Source organism: Harpia harpyja, chromosome W (genome assembly GCF_026419915.1).
Source record: "Harpia harpyja isolate bHarHar1 chromosome W, bHarHar1 primary haplotype, whole genome shotgun sequence".
NCBI classification, from domain to species: domain Eukaryota; kingdom Metazoa; phylum Chordata; class Aves; order Accipitriformes; family Accipitridae; genus Harpia; species Harpia harpyja.
Genome location: NC_068968.1, coordinates 9972746 through 9996782, shown reverse-complemented (window position 1 = coordinate 9996782; position 24037 = coordinate 9972746). Strand labels below are relative to the sequence as shown.

Here is a 24037-nt window from a genome sequence, read left to right as displayed (position 1 = left end):
GTTCGCCTTCATCCTTCGCTAAGCGAACTGATTTTTTTGTATATTTCTTTTTCTGTATGGGGGCAACTGATACTGGTGCAGGTTGGTCCGCTGGTTCAGTTGCAGTACCACTCGCCGGGTCTTGGATAACCGCAGTGTCTGTTGCCAAGGTGTCGTGGTTTAACCCCAGCCAGCAACTAAACACCACGCAGCCGCTCACTCACTCCCCCCCACTCAGTGGGATGGGGGAGAAAATCGGGAAAAGAAGCAAAACCCGTGGGTTGAGATAAGAACGGTTTAATAGAACAGAAAAGAAGAAACTAGTAATGATAATGATAACACTAATAAAATGACAACAGCAATAATGAAAGGATTGGAATGTACAAATGATGCACAGTGCAATTGCTCACCACCCGCCGACCGACACCCAGCCAGTCCCCGAGCGGTGAATCCCTGCCCCCCCCCCACTTCCCCGTTCCTAAACTGGATGGGACGTCACATGGTATGGAATACACCTGTTGGCCAGTTTGGGTCAGGTGCCCTGGCTGTGTCCTGTGCCAACTTCTTGTGCCCCTCCAGCTTTCTCACTGGCTGGGCATGAGAAGCTGAAAAATCCTTGACATTAGTCTAAACACTACTGAGCAACAACTGAAAACATCAGTGTTATCAACATTCTTCACATACTGAACTCAAAACATAGCACTGTACCAGCTACTAGGAAGACAGTTAACTCTATCCCAGCTGAAACCAGGACACAAGGTTTGGGTAGCTGCTGTGCTCGTTGCTGGGGCTGGAGGGACCGCAGTGTCTGTTGCCAAGGTTTGGGTAGCTGCCCTGCTCATTGCCGAGGCTGGAGGGGCTGCAGTGCCTGTCAGTGAGGTTTGGGTAGCCACAGTGCTCGTCGCCGGGGCTGGAGGGGCCGCAGTGCCCGTTGCCGAGGTTTGAGTGACCGCAGTGCTCATCGTTTTGTTGTTAGGTCCAGAGACCTTCTCTTCCCCTTGAGGGTACTGAGTGGTGTCGAACAGGGCTCGATAGGCATGGGCCAGGCCCCAGCACGTTGCAGTAATTTGTATCTCTCTGGAGCTGCCGGGGTGACAGCATACCTTTTCCAAATATTTTACTAGTTCTTCTGGATTCTGCACTTGTTCAGGGGTGAATTTCCAAAACATTGGAGGTGCCCACTTTTCTAGGTACTTGCCCATACTACCCCACACACCCTGCCACTCATAATTATCCAGCCTTGGGGCAGATCTCTGGGTGATCTTCTTAAATAGTTGTTTAACCTTAAACGAGAGCTGAACCACATTCAGAAGCATGCTAATTCCTAGCAGTAGGGCTAGGACCGTGCTGGTCCCAACATCCCAAGAGTATTCAAATTTTTCAAAATTCTCAAACACCATTGTAACTGGACTGAAGGAGAAAGGAGAGGGGAAGAAAGGTATCCCACCCATAGACTGGTTTTCCAAGGAGGAAAGGTAAATGGTATAATTATTAATAGTTTCCCACACATGGCTCCCGGAGTATAAAGGTGACAATGCTGAGTGCAAGTACCGGATTAATCCCACAGCCGATGACTTTATCATACCATAAACCAGTGTTATACAATACATCAAAGCGAAAACCTTAATCCACCTCCCACGGATGATAAGCAGCAGAAGAGGGACTACATACAGCAAGCGAGGTGATACATAACAGAACTTTAAAAACCAGAGCAACAACTCTAAGAACACATAAATCAACATAATGACCAGCGACTATTAGACCGATATAATGAATGCTTATAACAAATTTGTTTTAACAAGCTCTGGTCAGGTTTGTCGTTATCTCAACCCTTCGTGCCCCACGTTGGGCGCCAAAAAGGACTGTCGTGGTTTAACCCCAGCCAGCAACTAAACACCACGCAGCCGCTCACTCACTCCCCCCCACCCAGTGGGATGGGGGAGAAAATCGGGAAAAGAAGCAAAACCCGTGGGTTGAGATAAGAATGGTTTAATAGAACAGAAAAGAAGAAACTAATAATGATAATGATAACACTAATAAAATGACAACAGTAATAATGAAAGGATTGGAATGTACAAATGATGCGCAGTGCAATTGCTCACCACCCGCCGACCGACACCCAGCCAGTCCCCCGAGCGGCGATTCCCCGCCCCCACTCCCCAGTTCCTATACTAGATGGGACGTCACATGGTATGGAATACCTTGTTGGCCAGTTTGGGTCAGGTGCCCTGGCTGTGTCCTGTGCCAACTTCTTGTGCCCCTCCAGCTTTTCTCACCGGCTGGGCATGAGAAGCTGAAAAATCCTTGACTTCAGTCTAAACACTACTGAGCAACAACTGAAGACATCGGTGTTATCAACATTCTTCTCATACTGAACTCAAAACATAGCACTGTACCAGCTACTAGGAAGACAGTTAACTCTATCCCAGCTGAAACCAGGACACCCTTATGCAAAGCTGCAGTCAGTGAAGAAAGTCTTATCGGCATGGTAACTGATTTGGAAGATTGAGAGAGATCAAGGAACATGGAGCTGTAAGAATTATTGAATCAATGTTACGGTATTTTGTTGTTCACAGATTCAAGCTGAGTCACTCAAGTCTGCCAGAAAAAGATCAGAAACCTGGCAAAGCTGGATATCAGATATTTCATCAAATCTCATGGGTTCTGGGAAATAAAAATAAATCAGCGAAACAAGGGCCAAGTCCCAGTTTTGAAAAACTTTACATAGGAATTAAGGTGGCAGAATAAGTAACATTACTTGATTAGAAAGACTTCCTGCTTTTGGAGTAATTTCTGGGCAGGATTTTGGAGATCAGTATAATGAGTAAGCTTATAAACATTCAAAAGAGGAGTTTTTAAACTTACCTGCTATGAATATCACTTCTTCATAGTTAGTTGGTTACAAACATCTCCATTCCCATTTACTAATGATTGAATTGACTGTCCTGCCTATTTGGTATCATAGACCTTCCTGACTCCTCATTCACTGCCATGAAGCTGCCCTTCCTTCCCATTATTGCTTGTGCAGACTCTCTTCTCCTGCACATGATTAGCTGGACTAGTTTGCTTATCCTGCTTGTAAGGGCATGGATGGAATCATGAACCCTTACTCCCTCCTCATTTTATTTTACTGGGAGTACCCCTGCTCCCTTTTGTACTTCCAGTATCCTTATGGGAGCTGAAGTAACTGCTTACATGAAAAACTAGTAATAGATAAGGGTTTAATATCTTTCTAGCTTGAAATGATCAGGAATTATCATGTGCCTGAACAGAAATTCTGAGTCTCATGAAAACAAATGACAAAATTGAGATGACAGGACCTCCCATGCCTGCTATTGTCTTATTTTAGTTGAATTAAAGTGTGAAATAATATTACTGTGGTTACAGATATACTTATCTTAGTTATTTATTAATGTGTTTTAATTTACAAGTGTTTAACTTCTCAGTGTATATTGTTTTTCTTCTGTAAAACAGATGGATTGAATTGTAATTGAAATTAGCTGTTTATATGTTTGTAAGTAAATAACTGTCTTTCCTACTACAGGAGATCATTGTAAGCTTCAGAAAGAGTCAAGCAGAGAGAGCCCTCAGAAAAATGTAAAAGTTATGGAAGATTTTCCAATGTAAAATATAAAGACATATTTTCATCCTTAAACATACAATTCCAGCTTTTTTTTTAACCAGGAAGTAGCCATTATATTGAAGTGCTTCAGCTTCCTTTTGGAGTCTTACTATAAGTAACTACTATAGTGCCTGGTAATCTTTTATATTTGACAGTGAGCCAGCATTTTTCTTTGATAGTTTTATTCTATGATAGTTTTAATCTATTCTTTAAACTCACATGATTCACTCCTACTGGTGTTTTGATTCTTTGCAGTAGATGTTGTCCAAACTTTGAGCTGGAAGGTAGGGCAGTCATCAGGCACAATGATGTAACTCAAAATGCCATGAGAAGGAACAGAAACAATATGGAGTCTTTTGTGAGCAATGATGGCAAGGGCTCTGATGTGGCACTGATATGCTGGACAAAATGGTGCTCCCTAGAGAAGCCTGCAGTTTAGGAAGCCAAAATTTGTATGATAGCTTTGCTGCACACAGTTTGGGACCATGTTTGGTACAGAAGACCAGACTACGTTTAATCCTAAGTAAACCTCTCTGACTTTGTATAATGGAAATCTGAGGAACCTCAGCACCAGTTACTTCAGTCTGTTTATCTGCTTCTCTTGCACTGAATTATTTGATAATGTAAACATATCCGTTGGACACAATTCAGATCCACTTCAGCTAATTTACTAGTTGCAGCTACTGATTTAATATTAAAAAACAAACAAACAAACAAAAAACTTGACACTATTGTTCACTTATTTCCCCTAACATTCTGGGCTATATACACCACTTTCATTTCACTGATGAATTGTATACTTCTTTTATATTCTGATATGCATATTAATGACAAATTTATTTCATATCTAGCATAGCGTATCATTCATATCCCCTTTTTCAGAGTTAGCATAAAGAATTACAATAGGTATCCACGCACTAGAAATAGATAGCCTGTAAGGCAGCAGTGAGTCACACTGAACAGAACACTACATGCAGCTCTGGACACTGATATTAAAAAGTGGTAAATAAACTGGTAATTCAGAAAAAAGCAAAAATACAGGCAAAATTCACATTCAGAGAAAGCTAAATGATAAAATTACAAAGAAGAAAAAGTACTTGATTTAAATAATCCAATAAATGTAGCAAACTGCATTGTGACAAAAAGTAAGAAAGGAAAAATAGTCTGATTATTGGGAAATCTAATTTAAAAAGTTTGAAAATGGAACCTGAAATTCTATCACTTGTAGCATATATGTATATTATAGAATCATAGAATGGTTTGGGTTGGAAAGGACCTTCAAAGATCATCTAGTCTACCCCCCTACCATGGGCAGGGACATCTTTCACTAGATCAGGTTGCTCAAAGGCCCATCCAACCTGACCTTGAATGCTTCCAGGGATGGGGCATTCACAAATTCTCTGGGCAACCTGTTCCAGTGTTTCACTATCCTCATCATAAAAAATTTCTTCCTTGTGTCCAATCTAAATATCATCTTTCAGTTTAAAACCCTTGCCCTTTGTGCTGTCACTACAGGCCCTTGTAAAAAGTCTCTCTCTTTCTTTCCTATAAGCCCCCTTTATACTTTGAAAGGCTGCAGTAAGGTCTCCCCGGAGCCTTCTCTTCTTCAGGCTGAACAACCCCAAATCTCTCAGCCTTTCTTCATATAGCCTTTCTTCAATGTACCTGTAGAAGCCCTTATTATTATTCGTCACATCCCTCTCCAAATTCAGCTCCGGCTGTGCCTTAGCTTTCCTAATCCCATCCCTATGCATCTAGGCAGCATCCTTATATTCTTCCCAGGATACATGTCCCTGGTTCCACTGCCTGTGCATTTCCTTCTTATACTTTGACTAGGAGGTCCTTACTCAGTCATGCCAGTCTCCTGCCTTCCTTGCCTGATTTCTTACACATGGGAATTGAGAGCTCTTGCGCTTTAAGAAAAATATCCTTAAAGAGCTGCCAGCTCTGTTCTGCTCCTTTATCCCTGAAGGCAGCTTCCCAGGAGGTCACATCCACTAGTTCCTTAAACAACTGAAAGTTTGCTCTCCTAAAATTCAGGGTCCTGACTCTACTCTTCACCTGGCCCACATCCCTCAAGATTGTGAATTTTGTGTGTGTGTTATGTCTGTGTGGGTGTCTAAAGTAAACTTCAGCCAAGTTATATAAAATTAGCATTTAGATTTGGAGAATGTCTTTCTCTTTTTATGATACTAGTTGCCATGGTTGCTTCTTAAAAATACTAACTATGGTATTTTTTTTCTTTACTTTAAAAAGGGAATTTAGTTTGTCCTGTCACCAGGTAATTTCTTTGGTTTTGTAAATTCTTAGGCCTCACTTTTCTATGCATGACTCCCCTGCGTTATATCAATTCATTTGCAGAGCAGGTTTGCAGAATGCTTTCCTCTCAAGAAATTATGTGTTCTTTAGAAAAACTAAACAAAGCTGGAAAAAGTATAGTCAAATACTTGAACAAATTGAGTTTAAAAAAAATGGTTGAATCTCTGATTCCAATAAGTTATTTAACTTTAGTAGAGCCAGGATTTCACATCGTGGATCATATTTACAGTAAGTAGTTAAGAAGCAGGCATTGACTGTTTTTAACTGTATGGAAAATACTTTTTTCCTTTCTTATATTTATATAGGAAGATTTAGCTCACAACTCCAACTTCATTAGCAGTTTCATAATGTTCCAGCCTCACCTCTTTCACACTTTCTTCTTTGTAGTGAGTTAGAGACCAGTTTCTACCCTGGGATTTGCTTTCATCTTTAAATCCAACTACTAAGGCTAAGCAGACTTACAACTGACTTGCATTTCCAAATGACACTTACAGAGAGCTTCAGTCCTGTGGAAGTTGTGTCTGTATTGCAATGACTATTCCATGCATTTTACATTACAGCTGTCACAGCTGCTGTTCACCCTTCTTTTCCCTAAATATTCCATATACTCTAGCTTAATGTTTTTCAGAGAAACAGAGGTCCAGGGGAGCAGGCAAATCTATTCACCACTAATGTGATTATAAATTGCAAACAAGGCTAGAAGGGTAACATTTTAAAAAAAACAGGGACTTCTGGAATTATTATATTCTGGTCAGAGTCCATCTTGGATAATCAGGTTTTGGACACTTAATTTTCCTTATAATTCAGTTGTATATCAAATAGATTTTAATGAAAATTAAAAATGTTATGGTTATCAAATTTATACATATTTGTGCCTGTTATGTCATGCAGTGTTTCAGGCAGTTCAAGAGCATAGGAATGACTGCATTTCATTTTAATAAAGTTTATCTATAGATCATCTAGCACAGGAAATATTGAAATCCAAGAGGCGATCCAGCAGTGGTATTATTCCTGTGCGTGGCATTAGGCATTCCTAAGTCTCACATTTTGCTCAATACATTATATGCCATCAGATATGCATGGGAAAAATCTGTTACAGAAATCAACAAGGATATCAATGCAAAGACTAAAATGACTATGATGCAGTTTTCATCAAAATAATTGTTCAGAAAAATACAAACAATAACTATTAAGTTCTTTAAAAGTTGAAAAACAATGCAGATGAAAAACCTGTAGATGCTGCTGATAGGAACATTTCTGTCCCACATGCAGACATTGCGAAGGTAACCACAGAAATAAGGAAATGGTGGGAGGAATAGATCATATATTGTTTTATTGCTCCATTTCCAGGTTCTCAGTCTGCTATGATGATATTTGCTTCTCTTCAGGAACTGCTCATTGTCAACCACGCCCATCTTTGCCTCTTTTAAAATAGCTGGTACAGAAATCTTGTTTTACTAGGAAAATGGAGAATACATGGTAACTTACCTGAGTAAAACTCAAAGAAGGTAAAAGTTTTACAGTGTGTCAATAGATCTGTATACTCACTGGAGCCTTCTCTGGGCTGCAAGCAGTAAGTTTACAGTTGTTTAATTTTCCTCCATTATTACCTCTGTAGGTAACAGGTGCCATATAATGTGTGGTAGCAACGTGGGTTTCTTCCTAATAAAAATGCACCCAGAACAGGAAGGTGAGAAAGCTCCAAGAAGCAGGAGTGACCCTGTCACTCATCACAGCAGGAGGCTGGATCAGCTCCACTATCTTCTACATAGAGTTACCAATCTCGTTATTTATAAAAAAATACTGCATCACTTAAAAATGCAAAGCATTCAGAAAATAGGAAGCCTGGGTTTTGTTTTATTTCTCTCTTCTTAACTTCGAAGTAATTTTTTTTTCACAGTCATCTAGCTTAAACTGTTTCTTTTTTAATGAAAATTGAGATTCATAATTAACACAGTTTTTCAACTTGTAGAACTACAGTCTTCATATCAGACACCAAGTATTAGGAGATTACAACAAAAAAAAGCAGTGATAACATTATATAGAGCTCATGCTTTACTTTTGTACTTCTAAAGGGACAGTTTATGTCCTTTGAGATATAAGTGATCTCTATAATGGTCAAGAAGTAAAATAGAAAGTTTGTCTCTGAAACATAAACATATTGGGAAGGTATTCTTCCTGAAGTCCTACTGCCTCCCCTTCTACAAAAATAATTGAATTATATATCTAATTTATTATGCCCAGTATTTTTGTATCTACCTCAAAGTATACCTTATTGTAATTGTGTATTTTTTCATTAGTAGCTGACCATTTTGCAGACTATAAAAATGAATATAATCTTCTGATTCTCATACTACACATCAGAAATGACTGTAAAATAAGTAAACTTTATATCTTAATTTTTTTTCAGATATGTGTATATGAAGGCATTTGCAATAACTACTGTAGAGAAAATAGGAATATAGTTTTCTGTACAACAGTTCCTTAAGATTGTTTTTTGTTACTGTGTTTATAGAGTTCAGGACAACTTTCACTTGCTTGAAAAAACTAGCAGTAGAAAAGGAAATAGCATGAAGGTGTGTAGGGTGGGACTGAGGGTGAAGTTCACTGCATGCAGTAGTTACCTTATTTAGCTGCACAGTCCTCAGTAGATGAAGCAATTTGCTTTGTCCTAGTGAACCAAATACATCCCATTCTGCAATTCTGCATGGGATGCTGTAACTTTCCATCATCTACTACCATGACCCATGCCACAATCTATCACTGTCCTGGTTTCAGCTGGGATAGAGTTAACTGTCTTCCTAGTAGCTGGTACAGTGCTATGTTTTGAGTTCAGTATGAGAAGAATGTTGATAACACTGATGTTTTCACTTGTTGCTCAGTAGTGTTTAGACTAAAGTCAAGGATTTTTCAGCTTCTCATGCCCAGCCGGTGAGAAAAGCTGGAGGGGCACAAGAAGTTGGCACAGGACACAGCCAGGGCACCTGACCCAAACTGGCCAACAGGGTATTCCATACCATGTGACGTCCCACATATTTAGCAAAGCACTTAGAAAAAAATCAGGTACATAATGGTTATCAAGTAAGTTCTTAGAGGGTGGGGATGATAATAATGTACATATATTTGCAATTTTGAATTAGGAACACTTATACTCAATAGCGTGTGTGTGTGTACATATATATCTCTCAGTATTTATCCTTAGAGCATTTTTAAAAACACTTAACACCTCCTTCAATATCTAGTGAATACATTTTATATTTCAATATAGTTGTTATTTTCTAGAAATCTGACATTTATGAATAGACTATTTGTTTACCAACTTCAATTTCTAGTTAGACCATATTATAGTGCACTAAAGCCTAAGCTTTATTGGCAGTTTTTATTTTCTCCTGTTTTCTTTGACCTATATTACTTCCAAAGTTTGCCTTTTGATTAATATTATCTTTGTAACCTTAGTTCACAGGGATGTGTTCACCAAGATGCTATAAATCATTCTATATGATAGCTCTCACTATGATTACAGTGAGAGTGAGCAGTGCAATGCAGACTATTCCTGGAATATAGGATACATTTTAGTCTTACAGGCGAAGAAAATAAAGGTTCTGTGGAAGAATGTGGTTTTAGATATAAGTCTGGTCTTTGTGGTTGTGTTCAGTTACTGAAGACAGTTGTTCAGGGCTTTTTTGTTTTGTTTTTCACAAATGCTGAGGGAGCTGGAAGATGTCATTGCGAGGCCACTCTCGATAATCTTTGATCAATCATGGTGATTGGGAGAAGTGCCCAAAGACTGGAGAAAGGCAAATGTCACTCCTATTTTCAAGAAGGGCAAGAAAGAGGACCCAGGAAACTACAGGCCTGTCAGCCTCACCTCCATCCCTGGGAAGGTGATGGAGCAGCTAATCCTGGAAACCATTTCCAGGCACATGAAGTACTAGAAGTCATCAAGAGTAGTCAGCATGGCTTCACCAAGGGGAAGTCATGCTTGACCAATCTGATAAACTTCCATGATGAAGTGACTGGCCTGGTAGAAGAGGGCAGAGCAGTGGCTATTGTTTACCTGGACTTGAGTAAGGCCTTTGACACTGTCTCCCAGCAGGGGGGTTAGACCAGATGACCTCCAGAGGTGCCTTCCAACCTCAGCCATTCTGTGATACTTTTGAGTTGTTTTTGCAAAATCTTTAAATCCCTTGTCTGAAAAATCTCAAAATGCTTTACAGGGAGTAATTGAATGTCACTTCTGCTCTGAGGTGGGGAAATCTACTCATTTTATAGTTGGGAAAAACTGAACAATATGGATAGCAAGTAGAGGAGTCAGATATTCTCTAGTTTCCTAGCACTATTCATCTGTGATAATGAGGATGACATTAGGAACTGAGAGGACTGATCAGTATTACAGTTAATATTTTCCATTATTATTCATTATGTGATAACTACAACAATATGAAAAAATAAACAAATAAAAAAAGTATGAAGGAGAAGGCTAACACAGAGCACTTGAAAGGATCTGCTTCTGACCCTCTAATATTTATTTTTCCTATCTGTTATTAGACACAGACTAATTGATATGACACATACTATTGATATGATCTCCACATATAGCAAAAGTAGCAGCACATGAGTAGCAAGAAACTTCAGAAACAGGTATGTTTTGATTTAGTTAGCCAGCCAGCATTGGAAGTTATCTGAAGTGGCTGGAAGAGAGGAAGTGTCTGTAGTCCACAAAAAAACAAGTTTCACTTGTAGACCTGCCACCCCTTCTTTTTTGATCAGATAATAGACTATTTTGGTTGAATTAAATGTGCAGTGGAGGTATACTGATTCTGTTCACTAATTGTTTTTATCAGCCGAGGGTGTTTTAAGTACCTGACCCAGGGAGAAGGTATAATATGGCTAATTGCTTCACTGAGGCAGTCTGTCCTGCTGGTTTAATAACATGGTTGTGGTTGTGGTTTTCACTGATGGAATTCAGTTGAAATACTAGGTATTACCTGCTGTGTGGTTCTTTCCAGGGGTGTGTAGTGGTTTAACCCCAGCTGGCAACTAAGCACCACGCAGCCACTTGCTCACTCCTCCCCCCTCCCAGTGGGATGGGGAGGAGAATCAGAAAAAAAGTAAAACTCATGGGTTAAGATAACAACAGTTTAATAATTGAAATAAAATATAATAATAATAATAATAATAAATAATAATAAATAATAGTAGTAATGAAAAGGGAGATAAAAAGAGAGAGAAATAAACCCCAAGAAAGACAAGTGATGCGCAATGCAATTGCTCACCACCCACTGATCGATGCCCAGTCAGTCCCCGAACAGCAATTTGCACCTCCCAGCCAACTCCCCCCAGATTATATACTGAGCATGACGTCCTATGGTATGGAATATCCCTTTGGTTAGTTCAGGTGAGCTGTCCTGGCCATGCTCCCTCCCAGCTCCTTGTATACCTGCTTGCTGGCAGAGCATGGGAAACTGAAAAATCCTTGACTTGGTATAAACACTACTTAGCAACAACTAAAACATCAGTGTGTTATCAACATTATTCTCATACTAAATCCAAAATACAGCACTGTACTAGCTACTAGGAAGAAAATTAACTCTGTCCCAGCTGAAACCAGGACAGGGTGTTCTTAAAGAAAACTTTATGAGGTTTAAGTCTTCACTGACAAACAATTCTTGGCATGAAGAAATTGCCTCCACTTCCTCTTTAACTTGCTGTTGGATTTTTAGCAAAAGCATTGGGAGCTATCTGCTGTAGTTTCAGCATATTCAACTTGTATTAGTGACATGTGGTCACTGTGCTGTTTGTGTTTATAGAAACTTCAGATTAGTGTTTAAAAATGAAATTTGAAAATGAAATATTAATTTTTACTCTTTGGTAGTTGGAGGAAGGGGCTTTTTCCTTTGTTCTTAATAATCACTAGGAACTTCCATAATCTTGGTATGATAAAGTGAAAGTCATGGTTATTCTGTTACTAATTAACTTGTTCTGTAGCAACTCAGTGTAATTTGTGCTCAATTTGTACAGCTTTCACAATGGAAAATAAGGAATATTTGCTGCTTTTCTAAGTTAAATACTGATTTTATGGAATTACTTCAGCAAGTATTAATGCTGTATGAAAAGAAAAACAATTCCCCAGAGAGAGAGAGGCACCTAAATCCATGCAACTATGTCTGTACTTATTTGGGATGTTTGCTTTGGGGAAAGATAAGGAAGAGAAAACAAACAGAACATATTTGTGGAGTTTTTTTAAAAGACCATCTAGGAAGTGTGATGAGTTACTACAAATATTTAACAGCAAAGTTATCTGTAATACTGACTTTTCACAGTGGTTTTCTATCCAAAGCCCCATATATTTACAGTTTCTTGTTGTTGAAAAGCATGTTTGAGATGGAGGGAGGGAAAAGAAGGATGTTGTTTTTTCTGAGCTTCTCATCCAACACTGAACCAAAATACCTTTTCCTGTAGTGCTCAGTAGCTTTTGATTTTTGATGGAAACTGTAATGATAATAGAGGTAAGATAGAGCCAATTCTCTGGCTTCTCAGTGTCTTTCACAATTTTGAGAACACGTTTCGGGCTGCTTCTTTGAGTTCTGTCTCATTTTGCATCAAGTAAAATTTGTTAATCTGCAGGTTTATTTCTGTGACCTCAATGGGCAGTATAGCAACAGCAGCTCTTTGCCTTACGTCTGCTTATTTCATCATTGAAATGAGTATCTATTTGGTCTCTAGAACCTAGTCTACATTGTGACATACTCGCTCTTCCTGATAAATTCAGCTATGATAGAAAATATAAAGGAACCTACTTGTGGTGGGTTAACCCCAGCCAGCAGCTAAACACCCACCAGCCACTTTCTCACTTCGCCCGCAACGAGATGGGGAAAGAATCAAAAGAGCAAAAATGAGAAAAACTCATGGGTCGAGATAAAGACAGTTTAATAAGTGAAAGAAAAAAGAAAAAGAAGTGATACAAAAAGGCAGTCAGTCACCACCTCCCACAAACAGACTAATGCCCAGCCAGTCTCCGAGCAACAGCTACCTTGGAAAAATCCCCCCCCCCCCAGTTTTATTGCAGAGCATGACATTATATGCCATGGAATATCTCTTTGGTCAATTCAGGTCAGCTGTCCCAGCTATGTCCCCTCCCAACTTCTTGCCCACCCCCAGCTTACTCATTGACAGAGGCAGAGTGAGAAAAAGAGAAGGCCTTGACACTATGCAAGCACTGTTCAGCAATAGCTAAAACATTGGTGTGTTATCAATATTGTTTTAGGCAAATCCAAAACACAGTACCATATGGGCTGCTATGAAGAAAGTTGACTCCATCCCAGACAGACCCAATACACTAAAGATTTTTCTTCACATTTTAAATGACTTTTAGTAGTTTCAAATGTGTGAAAAAAATGGGGGGGGTGGGGGGCTATTTCTTGTTCTTAGAGACCTGGCTGCAAGGAACTGCTTGGTAGATGAAAACAACATTTTGAAAATAAGTGATTTTGGAATGTCTCGTCAAGAGGATGATGGAGTTTATTCATCATCAGGCTTAAAGCAGATTCCTATCAAGTGGACTGCTCCAGAAGCTCTCAACTATGGTAAGGATATATCTTTATCTTCTTGGTATAAAAAATATACAGTATAAGGTGCAAGGGGACTACATCATGGACAGTATTTGAGCATATATATATAATTTTTCCTTTTTCCCAGTTCAGATCAACAGATGTTTAAAGTATTTTAGTTACCTTAAAAATAATATTTCAGCCTCATTTATGTAAAAATACTATTTTCCCTTCAAAAAGAACAAGGCAGCAACATCAAAATTGCTACTTATTCAACAGTAAAATAATGCTGTGGTTATGTTGCTAACTCGTTCCAGTGAGTGGGAATTTCTGCATATTTATGGCATTTTTTAAAAGAAGGCAGAAGATTTTAACATTCTAGAGCACTCTATCAGATAAATGATTAGATAAATCATTGCATTGGAGAAAAAAATGCTTTATTTATTTTTTTAAACTGCAGCTTTTGTTTATATGCACTTTTATATATTGCTATGCTATTATGGGGGGAAAAAATCCATTATTTCTGATTGAGTGAAGTGGTCCATACTATGTGGGTAATAGTTTCAAAACAAAAATAGAAACTGCTGGATTTAGCTTTTTAGCTTGTAGGTAAAACTAGAAAAAAATTATTCTTCTAAGTGAGCTGTGAAGAAGCAGCAGCATATTAAATGAATGAAATCATATTTTGAACGCACTTCTCTCAACCAATTCTTTACTTGAGTTCTTAGAAAAAAAATTTAAACATTTTATATCTTCCTGTTAAGTATCTCTAAATACTTCTCCCACCTTTTAGAGCTTTTGTTTAAAATCATGCATTGGAAATCATAATTTTCTAACATGATTGTTAGAAGAAGAATCCCTTTCATTAGCACTTTTGCAGAAGTTAACGCCATAACACAATAATGCAAATCTTCCCCTTGGAAAGCTAATAATAAATGTAGTTAGAGTGACTGACCCTCTATTATTTATTTTTCTAAGAGGTGCTAGTGTTGCTAATGTTTGCTGTGGAATACTATTTCTATTTTGGGTGTTTATTCCACTATAAAAGGTGTTTTGAATTTTTATTTTCATTGTTTCAAAAGTACTTGTCGTTTATTTGATATATAATGGAAACCCCTTCTCCACAGCCATACCAGTCCAGTCTACTACATTAAGCAGAAAACTGGCTTTTATGACACCTTCATTTTGTACTTCTGAGTCTTTGCTATTTTCCACACCTTACAGGAGAAGAACATATAGCTGATTAACATCTTTACTTATTTGCTGTTTCCTAAAATGAATCAATACCCTGCCAGTTTTAAGTGATTTTCTGCAGTGTTTGGAAAATAACCTGTTTCAAACATTTGTTAAAGTATTCAGCAGTCTAATATTCAGCTTTCAAAATATGGTTGAAGCTTTCTGTGGTTTTTTTTTTTTATGGATCATTTTCAAGGGAGTCCTTGAAAAGTGCAAGGTAAAATAATTGGTTTGTGTTTTGCCATTCTAATAATATGGTCATAATTATTGTATTAATTTGTGTAGGTAACACTGAAAGTAGTTAAGGATACCGGAGTGAAATAGAACTAAATGTGCAATATTTCAAAACTAGATGACAACCATTGAGCATGTCAGTTCTTAATGGCAAAATTTAATGGTTAGAGGAAAATGAGAAATAGGGTCATTTGGTCATTACATGAATGATACAGTGCTTAAGAAAATAAATAAAAGTGCCTTTTTTTAAACACTTCTGGATTCACTTTATATGACATTAATAGCAGTCACAAAAAGATTTTAAATGTCAAAATTCAGGTTGGGAAGTCTAGAAACTGGATTAAGGCAAATGGAACTGTTAGGGAGTTGTGTATGAAGTCATGAATGAAATCTTGATGCTACTGGAGCATATGGAAGATTTAACCTTTAGTTCAGTAGGTACTGTTCAGTGCCATTCCATACCATTATTTTTACTTGGGACTATATGATTTCCATCACTTCCAGCAAGTGAAAAATTGCTTTAAACGCACCTAATAAATTACATATTTAGGCCAAGGTGTAGGGTATTTTCGCTTCCAGTTCTCTCAAAATTAAAATGCACTTTTAATGCATATGTTTTTCCAGTACAACATTTCCAGTTCTTTGTAATGTTAATAAATTACTGTATTTGTTTATGAAAAAGCATGCCCTTTTTTTTCCCAGATAATATTATAGTGGGAAAGATAATTAACTGTGTAGAAGTTGTACTTTCTTTAAAAAAAATAATCACTTGTATCTACCGAAGGACTTTAATGAAAAGTGTTAAATTACTGGATGCCAAACTCTGAAGAGAGTTGATATATAGACAAGAAAACTAATCTTACTATAAAGAGCAAAGTGAATGTCCATAATTACTGTTTAATAAGCACACAAGCTAATGTAGATAGAGTTGTTAGCTGGAAGTGATATTTAGTTTAAGAGTAAACTGAACTTTCTGACATCAGAACAGTTTTCATGTCACCAACTGTCACTATAATTTCCATGTATTTTCCTTTTTTCTAGTGTAAGTAGATTTAAAATGTTTAGCTGAAAATTTGACACAAGCAATGGGATTATAGGGCCTTTCTGGAAATGCAGCAGAAGGAAGGGGAAATAAGTGAGTTTGGTTTAATGCTCAGAGATGAGCAAACACACATTTGCAAGCATGTGTATGTTTTTAAGAATAAAGACACTCATAGAATGTAACAAAGAAATAAAGTCATGAAAAATGATGACAGAAATATGATAAATGGATTTTTAAGGTAACATTTTCATAGGCCCTGCTGCAAAGGGCTAGGAGCTTACACTTTCTGATATAGCATGCATCTTGATGTGAATCTATCAGGGACAATACAAATATCACCCCCAAGAGCTGTCCTTCTCCCATAATATAAAGCTTTTATTCCACAAAGAGGTTTGGATTTAAATTATCTTAATTTTGCAATCTGTCTGAAGCATAGCTGGTGATAGTAGTAGGCCAGATTACTTTTTTTAACCTCATTGGGTGCATCAGTTCTTCAAAGTCCAAATTAAATAACAGTTGAAGCAACTGTAGATTCATTTTCAGAGAGTAGTTTCTCAGAGTAAGAAACCCAGGTCCTCTTTGTAATTAAGAACTCTATTGATTTTAGCTCCTCTTGGAGGACTCATTGCCATGCTATATTAGGGAACTGGAAAAGGTAAATTTTTTAAAAGTATCTTCAGAGTTGAAAGTGATTATAAACAAGGAAAAAAAACCCTGACATTTTTCTGTCCTTTTATATTAAAAGAAAATAAAAAAATATTTTGGGGCAGTAAATGGAAAGAAATTCTTAACTTACTTACATGGAAAATGACCAACATGGTAAGATCTTCTCAGCCATGTGCTCTGTCAAACTACAGAACTTTAGGTTAGCTTATATTATTCCTAGGTATTAACTTTAAGATAATTTATGTTTATAATTTGAAATACAGGAGAACATGATATCACAATTATGTAAAACATGAATTATTCTGTAAGTTAAGCCACTGGTTTTCTTTCCTTTCCTTAGGGAGATACACATCTGAGAGTGATGTATGGAGCTTTGGAATCCTTTTGTGGGAGACCTTCAGTTTAGGAGTATGCCCATACCCTGGAATGATGAACCAACAAGCACGAGAACAAGTGGAGAAAGGTAGTTAATTGTAGGGAACAAAAGAGATGCTGTGTAGATCCATAGGGATGTAGGTACATACAGTATGAAAAATAGCAAAGAAATAACATATGGGTTATCTAGCAACTTTAGCATAAATATGAGATTATTTAATTGCTGTTTAGCTTTCTGGGAGAAGTAGTGTGATTTATAGGCTTCTTGCAAAAAGGAAGATCATGACTAGTGACTTACTTAGGGGAAGACAGAGTTATAGCATGTTGGCTTTTGTGGCTACAGAACTAAAAGGTGAAATGGAGAGGAGGGATTGATTGCTGTGCAAATAGAAGCTTGACCAGAATGAATTAGTTAAGATAATGCAAGTGGAAATATCCCAAACTGCTAGAAAAAAAATTATATCCTTCTATCTTCTCTATTAAAGCATTTCAGACAAAATTTTAAGTTATGGTGGAGATTGGCAAGCTAGTTGAACAGTGAATGCCACATTTTTTTTCTCTTTTACAAAATAATCAAAATACTTTTATTTAAAAGTAACAAATAACTGTGAGCAAGGTTTCAGGTCTTTGATTTCATCACCTTTAGTGGCATTTCAGGACTCTTTCTCCTCTACATATTTCTACTGCGTAATTCATAAACAGGTTCTTAGCTAGTAAAACTACCAAATGATAAAAAAGCTAGTTTGCTTGTTAATTATAATCACTGTAGATGACCACAGAAGTTTGTCCTTAAAAAGCCAAAGAAAAATCTGATGTTTTTCAGAGCAGAGGATTGTTTATAAAAACAAGTCTTACTACCTAAGTACTGCAATTCTGTATGAACCCACTGAGAAAGATATCACAAGTCATATAAAATTTACCCTCAATATTTTTTTAATGCAATGATATTGAACTTAACTAATTTCTTTTTAAATTTGTCAATATGTATCATTTTTCAATGCTATATGTTTCTCCCTTTTTTGTGTACCAGGATACCGAATGTCAGCACCACAAAAATGTCCAGAAGAAATATATAAAATAATGCAGAGGTGCTGGGCCTACAAACCTGAAAACCGGCCAAAATTCAGTGAGATTCAGAAAGAGCTGTCTTCAATCAAAAAGAAAGTGACATAGTGATAAACTAGCACCAAACTCAGTCTGCAGGACTTTATTTTCTAGTGAAGTAATATTTTCCCCTTAAACACTGCATTTATACAACATTATTTGCAATATTCTTCTAATTACTTTAAAATTAACTGGTTTTTTTTTATATCCAAGTCTACCAATGATGTCTACACCTTCATTAAAGATATATTCTGCCAAATGCTATATATCCAGTCACAGTAATATTGTCATTTAGGATATACGTAAATAGAAAAGCACATACTATGAATTTAAGTGACTGTGGCTTCTATCTATTTTACAGCAAGTAAATGCTAGTGAAATTTTTCAGAGGTTTTCTACATTATGCTGTGTTCTCGCTCTCCTATCCCCATCCTAGATATCAACACTATGGCACTGTAATGTGGTGACTGTGTCACACACGATGGCCTTAAAAGTGAAGACAGTTTTTGATAAGTATATGAATGAGACACTTTTATATTTTTTAAATTCTTTATGCAACTGATATTTTTAAATGATACCTTGTTTAAGGATGAAGGTCAGATTCTGGATGTAAGGTGAAATCCAGAATTTTCTTTTCTAGAAAATTGAACTACATGTGCATTTCTTACCACATTATAAATACTTCTGACTTTGGATGTGATTTACTTAAGCTACTGCTTTTTTCCTATGAAGCCATCAGAATTCAGTAATATGTCTCCTTTGCAATGAACTACATTTATTTAAAAAAACAAAAAGACCAATAGCAAGTCTTGACTACATGTATGTTGTTAACAAATACTGCAAATCATCTGCCTTACAAAAAATAAGTAAAAGCAGTAGGTGCACACGTGTAGAAAAGGTCAACAAGAAGTAGATTTGCTAATGATAGCAACATGTTATAGGCAACAAATAGGACTGGTTTTAGAGGAGTAAAAGAATGTGAATTACTAGATTTGCTTTTGATCCTGACTTTTTCCTTCAATTTGCAGTAATTATCAGTATGCAGCTGGAGCCTGCAAAAGCTAAACAAAAGTACATTCCATGCATAGTGTCCAAATAAAAACACTGCTTCTCTATGCCATAAGGAAATATGTTTTAAGCCTCTAGCAGGCTGAACAAGGCAGAGTAGAAACATTAACCTTTTAACTTTTTTAAATCATTACAATCAGATTTCAAAAGACTGGGGACAGTGGAGCTGTAAACGCCACCAAGAAGGAAAAAGTTTATATAAAAAATAACATTCCTCCAGAAAGAATAAAGACTCAACAGTCAGAGGAGGAAAGGCACAAAGTTTGTTACTATGACTCTTGGTTTTCTTTGCAACTTGGACTATAATGTCCCTTTGTCTCTTCTACACAAAATTCTAACTGGAATATATGTCCAGGTGTAGAATTTATGTGTTAATTCTGAGTTCTTTCATTTTCAGGAAGTTGTATATTACTAGCCATTTTAGAACGCCATGTTTTTAGACATCATTTAGGTAGGCCTTAAATTAGAATTTTCAGAGTGTTGGGGGTTTTTTTGGAGGTGAAGGACTAATTAGATGGCTAGCTAGTTGCATTATTATTTTGCAGCTCTCAGATTATAGCTATAAGAGAGTAGCTCATTTATAGGTCTCAGATCATCTTTATAAAGGCCTTCTCTAAAACAAAAACTGTTAGCTGTACTTAAAAAAAAATTAATTAATAAAATTCTCAAATGCAGTTGACTGAGGTCACAGAGTAAAAACTTAGAATAGGTAAAGTTGATACTTTCTTCCCCTGCCTTCCCAGAATTGAATGCTTTGTAAGTAAAACTTGCAATAACTGGCTTGGTGTTTTATAGGTAAATATGAACTGTTATCCAATAGGACAACATAGGATGCATGCTCCTATTAGCAAAGAAGGCTTGGAGAAAAAAAAATAATTCCTAAATTGCCACTATTTGGAACTCTCATCCAGTTTTAGAACTACAAAAGTTTATAGATCAGCTACATATAGCTGAAATTTTGTGAATGGGTTAAGAGAGACGAGACAGCACGTGCTTCTGCATTTAATTTAATTCAGTTTAAGGCAATTATGCTTTTAAAAGAAAAATCAGATTGATAGAGGTTGCTTCTAGATTGCACATGTTGAGGCTATTGAGCAAAACATTTACACCACCAAAAAAAAATTAAAAGATTCACAGTACTGTCTTTATACAGTCAGCTCAGTCATTTCAGTCTTTCTCAACATATAAAAAATTCCACAAATATTAAATGCAATAGCAACACAAAATCCTTGGATTACTAATATGTAAACTAGTTCTCTCTGAACTTGTGCTGCAATTATTAAAGAATCTTTCTGCTCTTTAAACAGGGCTGCAGTAGGCTAACAGCTCTAGCTGCACTGTACTGCTAAACCAGAAGAATCTGGCCCTTTGCACCTCCCAATCGTTTCTTAACTCTGACAGCTCTATCTACCACAGATACTCCCCTTTCACTTACTTCAATAAAGTTACTCTTGTGAGACAAAAGTTCTGATATATCCCTGGTTTTGTTTGACTCAAAAGTTTCATAGTGATGTTATACCTTTATACCTGTGGCATTGTGTTTGTATGAAAATTTAAGTAAACGTGAAACACATAGTTCAAATCATGGTTTAATCAAGTTACAAACCCTAAATACATAATGAATTGTCCACATCATAAAAGACATCAGAACAATAACATTCCCCACTGCCTAGTTTACAATACAGAACATCCTTTTCCTATTCTTATGGAACAATATTAAGCCAGTTATGCCCCTTTCCAAAGGAATGATCTTGCTGTCAGACCAGATGCAAAACACTATCTTTAAAATTAATACCAGTTCCTCAATTCCATTTGAGCTTCACTTTAAACATGCCTTCTACTTATCAGAACTTTCCAAATAGTATTAATTTCCATTATTGTTATCCATTTTGCTTTTAGAAATATGACCTCTTTACATCATATAATGTTTAATTATGCAGATAATTATACATCCCTCCCAAATTCTGAGACTTGCAACTTCAAACAACAAGCATTGCTAAGTCAATAAAAGTCTACAGGGATGCTAATTTTTCATTAGGTGACTAAGTTGATATGGCTTAATGCATTTAAAATATATAAAATTTTAAATTGAAACAATTACTTTACTGATATTTTGAACAGCAGTATTGCTTCCACAAAATATCTCTTCAATAGAAGCATTTACATTTCACTTGAATTCTACACAAAGGTAAACCTGTACCTTTGTTCCTCTCCAGTTTTTCAGTGAAAGGGACTGCTGAATTAAAGTAACCAATTCAGGTGCTTTCAGCCATTCTGATATGTAGCATAGATGCAGCCAGGATTTCATAGAGAAGGTCTTGCACTCTATATGGCAACTTTTTATAGCATGCTTATGCTTGCTACAAAGCACTAATAAATCCCCTGGAGACTGGAAGTTTCTTGTATCTCTGAATGTAGCCAATTCCTTGCAACACCTGAAGTTGTAGTGCTTAAGGAGAGATAGTGACAATATTATTTTCCTTCCCTCCACCTTCTGCTTGGTCATGCCACAGATTCAGACTCTTCAATAGACCTACCAACTAGAAGAAAAATAACTGTTTCCACTGTTAATTGTATCATTACCTGTAACTGACAACTTATTTTTTCCACTGAGCTTCCCACCTAATTTTAACTAAAATGCTAAAAACATGTAATAGGAAAAACTCAGAATTTAGGCTCATCACATGGGACACAAAAGACAGGCAGACAAAAACATCTTGAGGACTGAAAGCCAAAACCAAGCACCTATCCATCCCTTCTATTAAAGAATTGTGTAGTTATATGCATATTCAAAAGTCTTCCAGGTATAAAAATTTGAACTAATTTTAGGACTGCTGGTTTTTTCAACTGTTAATTTTCCTTCATATAGTTTTAGGCATCTGGAGAAGGAGGAGGGATGTTGAGGAAGGTGGGAAGGTTGATTCACTGACCCACTAGCACACACACAAGTTTTGACACTTGTAACCTTGAGTGGGGTACAGATACAGTTTTGAAACGTGTTTAAACTTTTTTTTCAATTTTGTGCCAAAGTATGCATCATCAAGTTTAATATTAGGTAAACAACCTTTTATACTCTTTGTTGTTTAAAAAATAATATATTTGTGAAACAGATCGATAATGCATAACACTGGAAATGGGTGCTTCTTCCCAAAAGTACACATGTAAAAAACCAAAACATTTGTGAATTCATATGGCTTTTAAACAAGTCCGAAAATGATAACTATGTAATAAAAGTTAGTGGTCTGTCCTTTATAATTTTAAATAGATATGCATTTAAACTTTATTTATTTGCCAATTTTTATATACTTTAAAGTTACACTTTTGAACTTAAGCTAGCTTTTTATTTTTGTAGGCTGTTACAAAACAGAATTTCAATATTCTTGTAAACTGCAGACCATTTTTGAATAGTCCTTTATCTTTTCTGCAGTCCCCTTTTTACTGCACCCTTCCAATAAATGTAAAATATTTGCATCAAGCTGTCTTAAATTTAATTTGATATTTACAAGATATATTTATTTACTTGCTTCTGTAGTCAAGTGGAAGATCAACTTTAGTAACACTGCTCTTGGATATGCTTTTTGTATCCAAAACATTTTGTATTTCACAAAGAAAAAAATAATTATGTGAATTCTGTTGGCAATTTCTGGAATTAATACCTGTGTGATCCCTTGTATTGGTTTTGTGTGGCAAGGTTTTGGTAGCGGGTGGGGTTACAGGGGTGGCTTCTGTAAGAAGCTGCTGGAAGCTTCCCCTGTGTTCGAGAGAGCCCATACCAGCCGGCTCTAAGACGGACCCGCTGCCGGCCAAGGCTGAGCCAATCAGCGATAGTGGTAACGCCTCTGTGATAACATTTTTAAGAAGGAAAATAGTTGGGACGGCGGTATTTGGCAGCCGGAGAGAGGAGTGAGAACATGTAAGAGAAACAACCCTGCAGACACCAAGGTCAGTGAAGAAGGAGGGGGAGGAGATGCTCCAAGCGCCAGAGCAGAGATTCCCCTGCAGCCCGTGGTGAAGACCATGGTGAGGCAGGCTGTCCCCCTGCAGCCCATGGAGGTCCACGGTGGAGCAGATATCCACCTGCAGCCCGTGGAGGACCCCACGCCGGAGCAGGTGGGTTCCCGAAGGAGGCTGTGACCCCGTGGGAACCCCGCGCTGGAGCAGGCTCCTGGCAGGACCTGCGGATCTGTGGAGAGAGGAGCCCATGGAGCAGGTTTTCTGGCAGGACTTGTGACCCCGTGGGGGGCCCACGCTGGAGCAGTCTGTGCCTGAAGGACTGCACACCGTGGAAAGGACCCATGCTGGAGAAGTTCGTGGAGGACTGTCTCCCATGGGTGGGACCCCACGGTGGAGCAGGGGAAGAGTGTGATGAGTCCTGCCCCTGAGGAGGATGAAGCGGCAGAAAATAACGTGTGATGAACTGACCGTAAACCCCATCCCCGTCCCCCTGTGCTGCTGGGGGGGTGGTAGAGAATCCGGGAGTGAAGTTGTGCCCGGGAAGAAGGGAGGGGTGGAGGGAAGGTGTTCTGAGATTTGGTTTTATTTCTCATTACCCTACTCTGGTTGATTTGTAATAAATCAAGTTAATTTTCCCCAAACTGAGTCTGTTTTGCCCGTGACGGTAATTGGTGAGTGATCTCTCCTATCCTTATCTCGACCCACAAGCTCTTTGTTATATTTTCTCTCCCCTGTCCAGCTGAGAAGGAGGGGGAGTGATAGAAGGGCTCTGGTGGGCACCTGGCGTCCAGCCAGGGTTAACCCATCACATCCCTGCTCACAGTTTGGCTATCACTTGTGGCTACCTTTTGTAATTCATAAGGGACTGAAAGAAAGAGTAACCCAATG

At 37.5% G+C, this 24037-nt stretch overlaps 1 protein-coding gene across 1 annotated transcript in view; it reads left to right on the top strand.

The window, feature by feature from the left end:
• The window catches only part of LOC128136117 (tyrosine-protein kinase Fer-like), a 194526-nt gene extending 171984 nt beyond the window's left edge, over positions 1 to 22542 (top strand). The window contains exons 17-19 of the mRNA XM_052775260.1: positions 13352 to 13506; positions 16989 to 17111; positions 18054 to 22542. Coding sequence (XP_052631220.1) covers positions 13352 to 13506; positions 16989 to 17111; positions 18054 to 18196 — 421 coding nt within the window. The 3' untranslated portion in view covers positions 18197 to 22542. The remainder of the gene's footprint in view (positions 1 to 13351; positions 13507 to 16988; positions 17112 to 18053) is intronic.
• The last annotated feature ends 1495 nt before the right edge of the window (positions 22543 to 24037 follow it).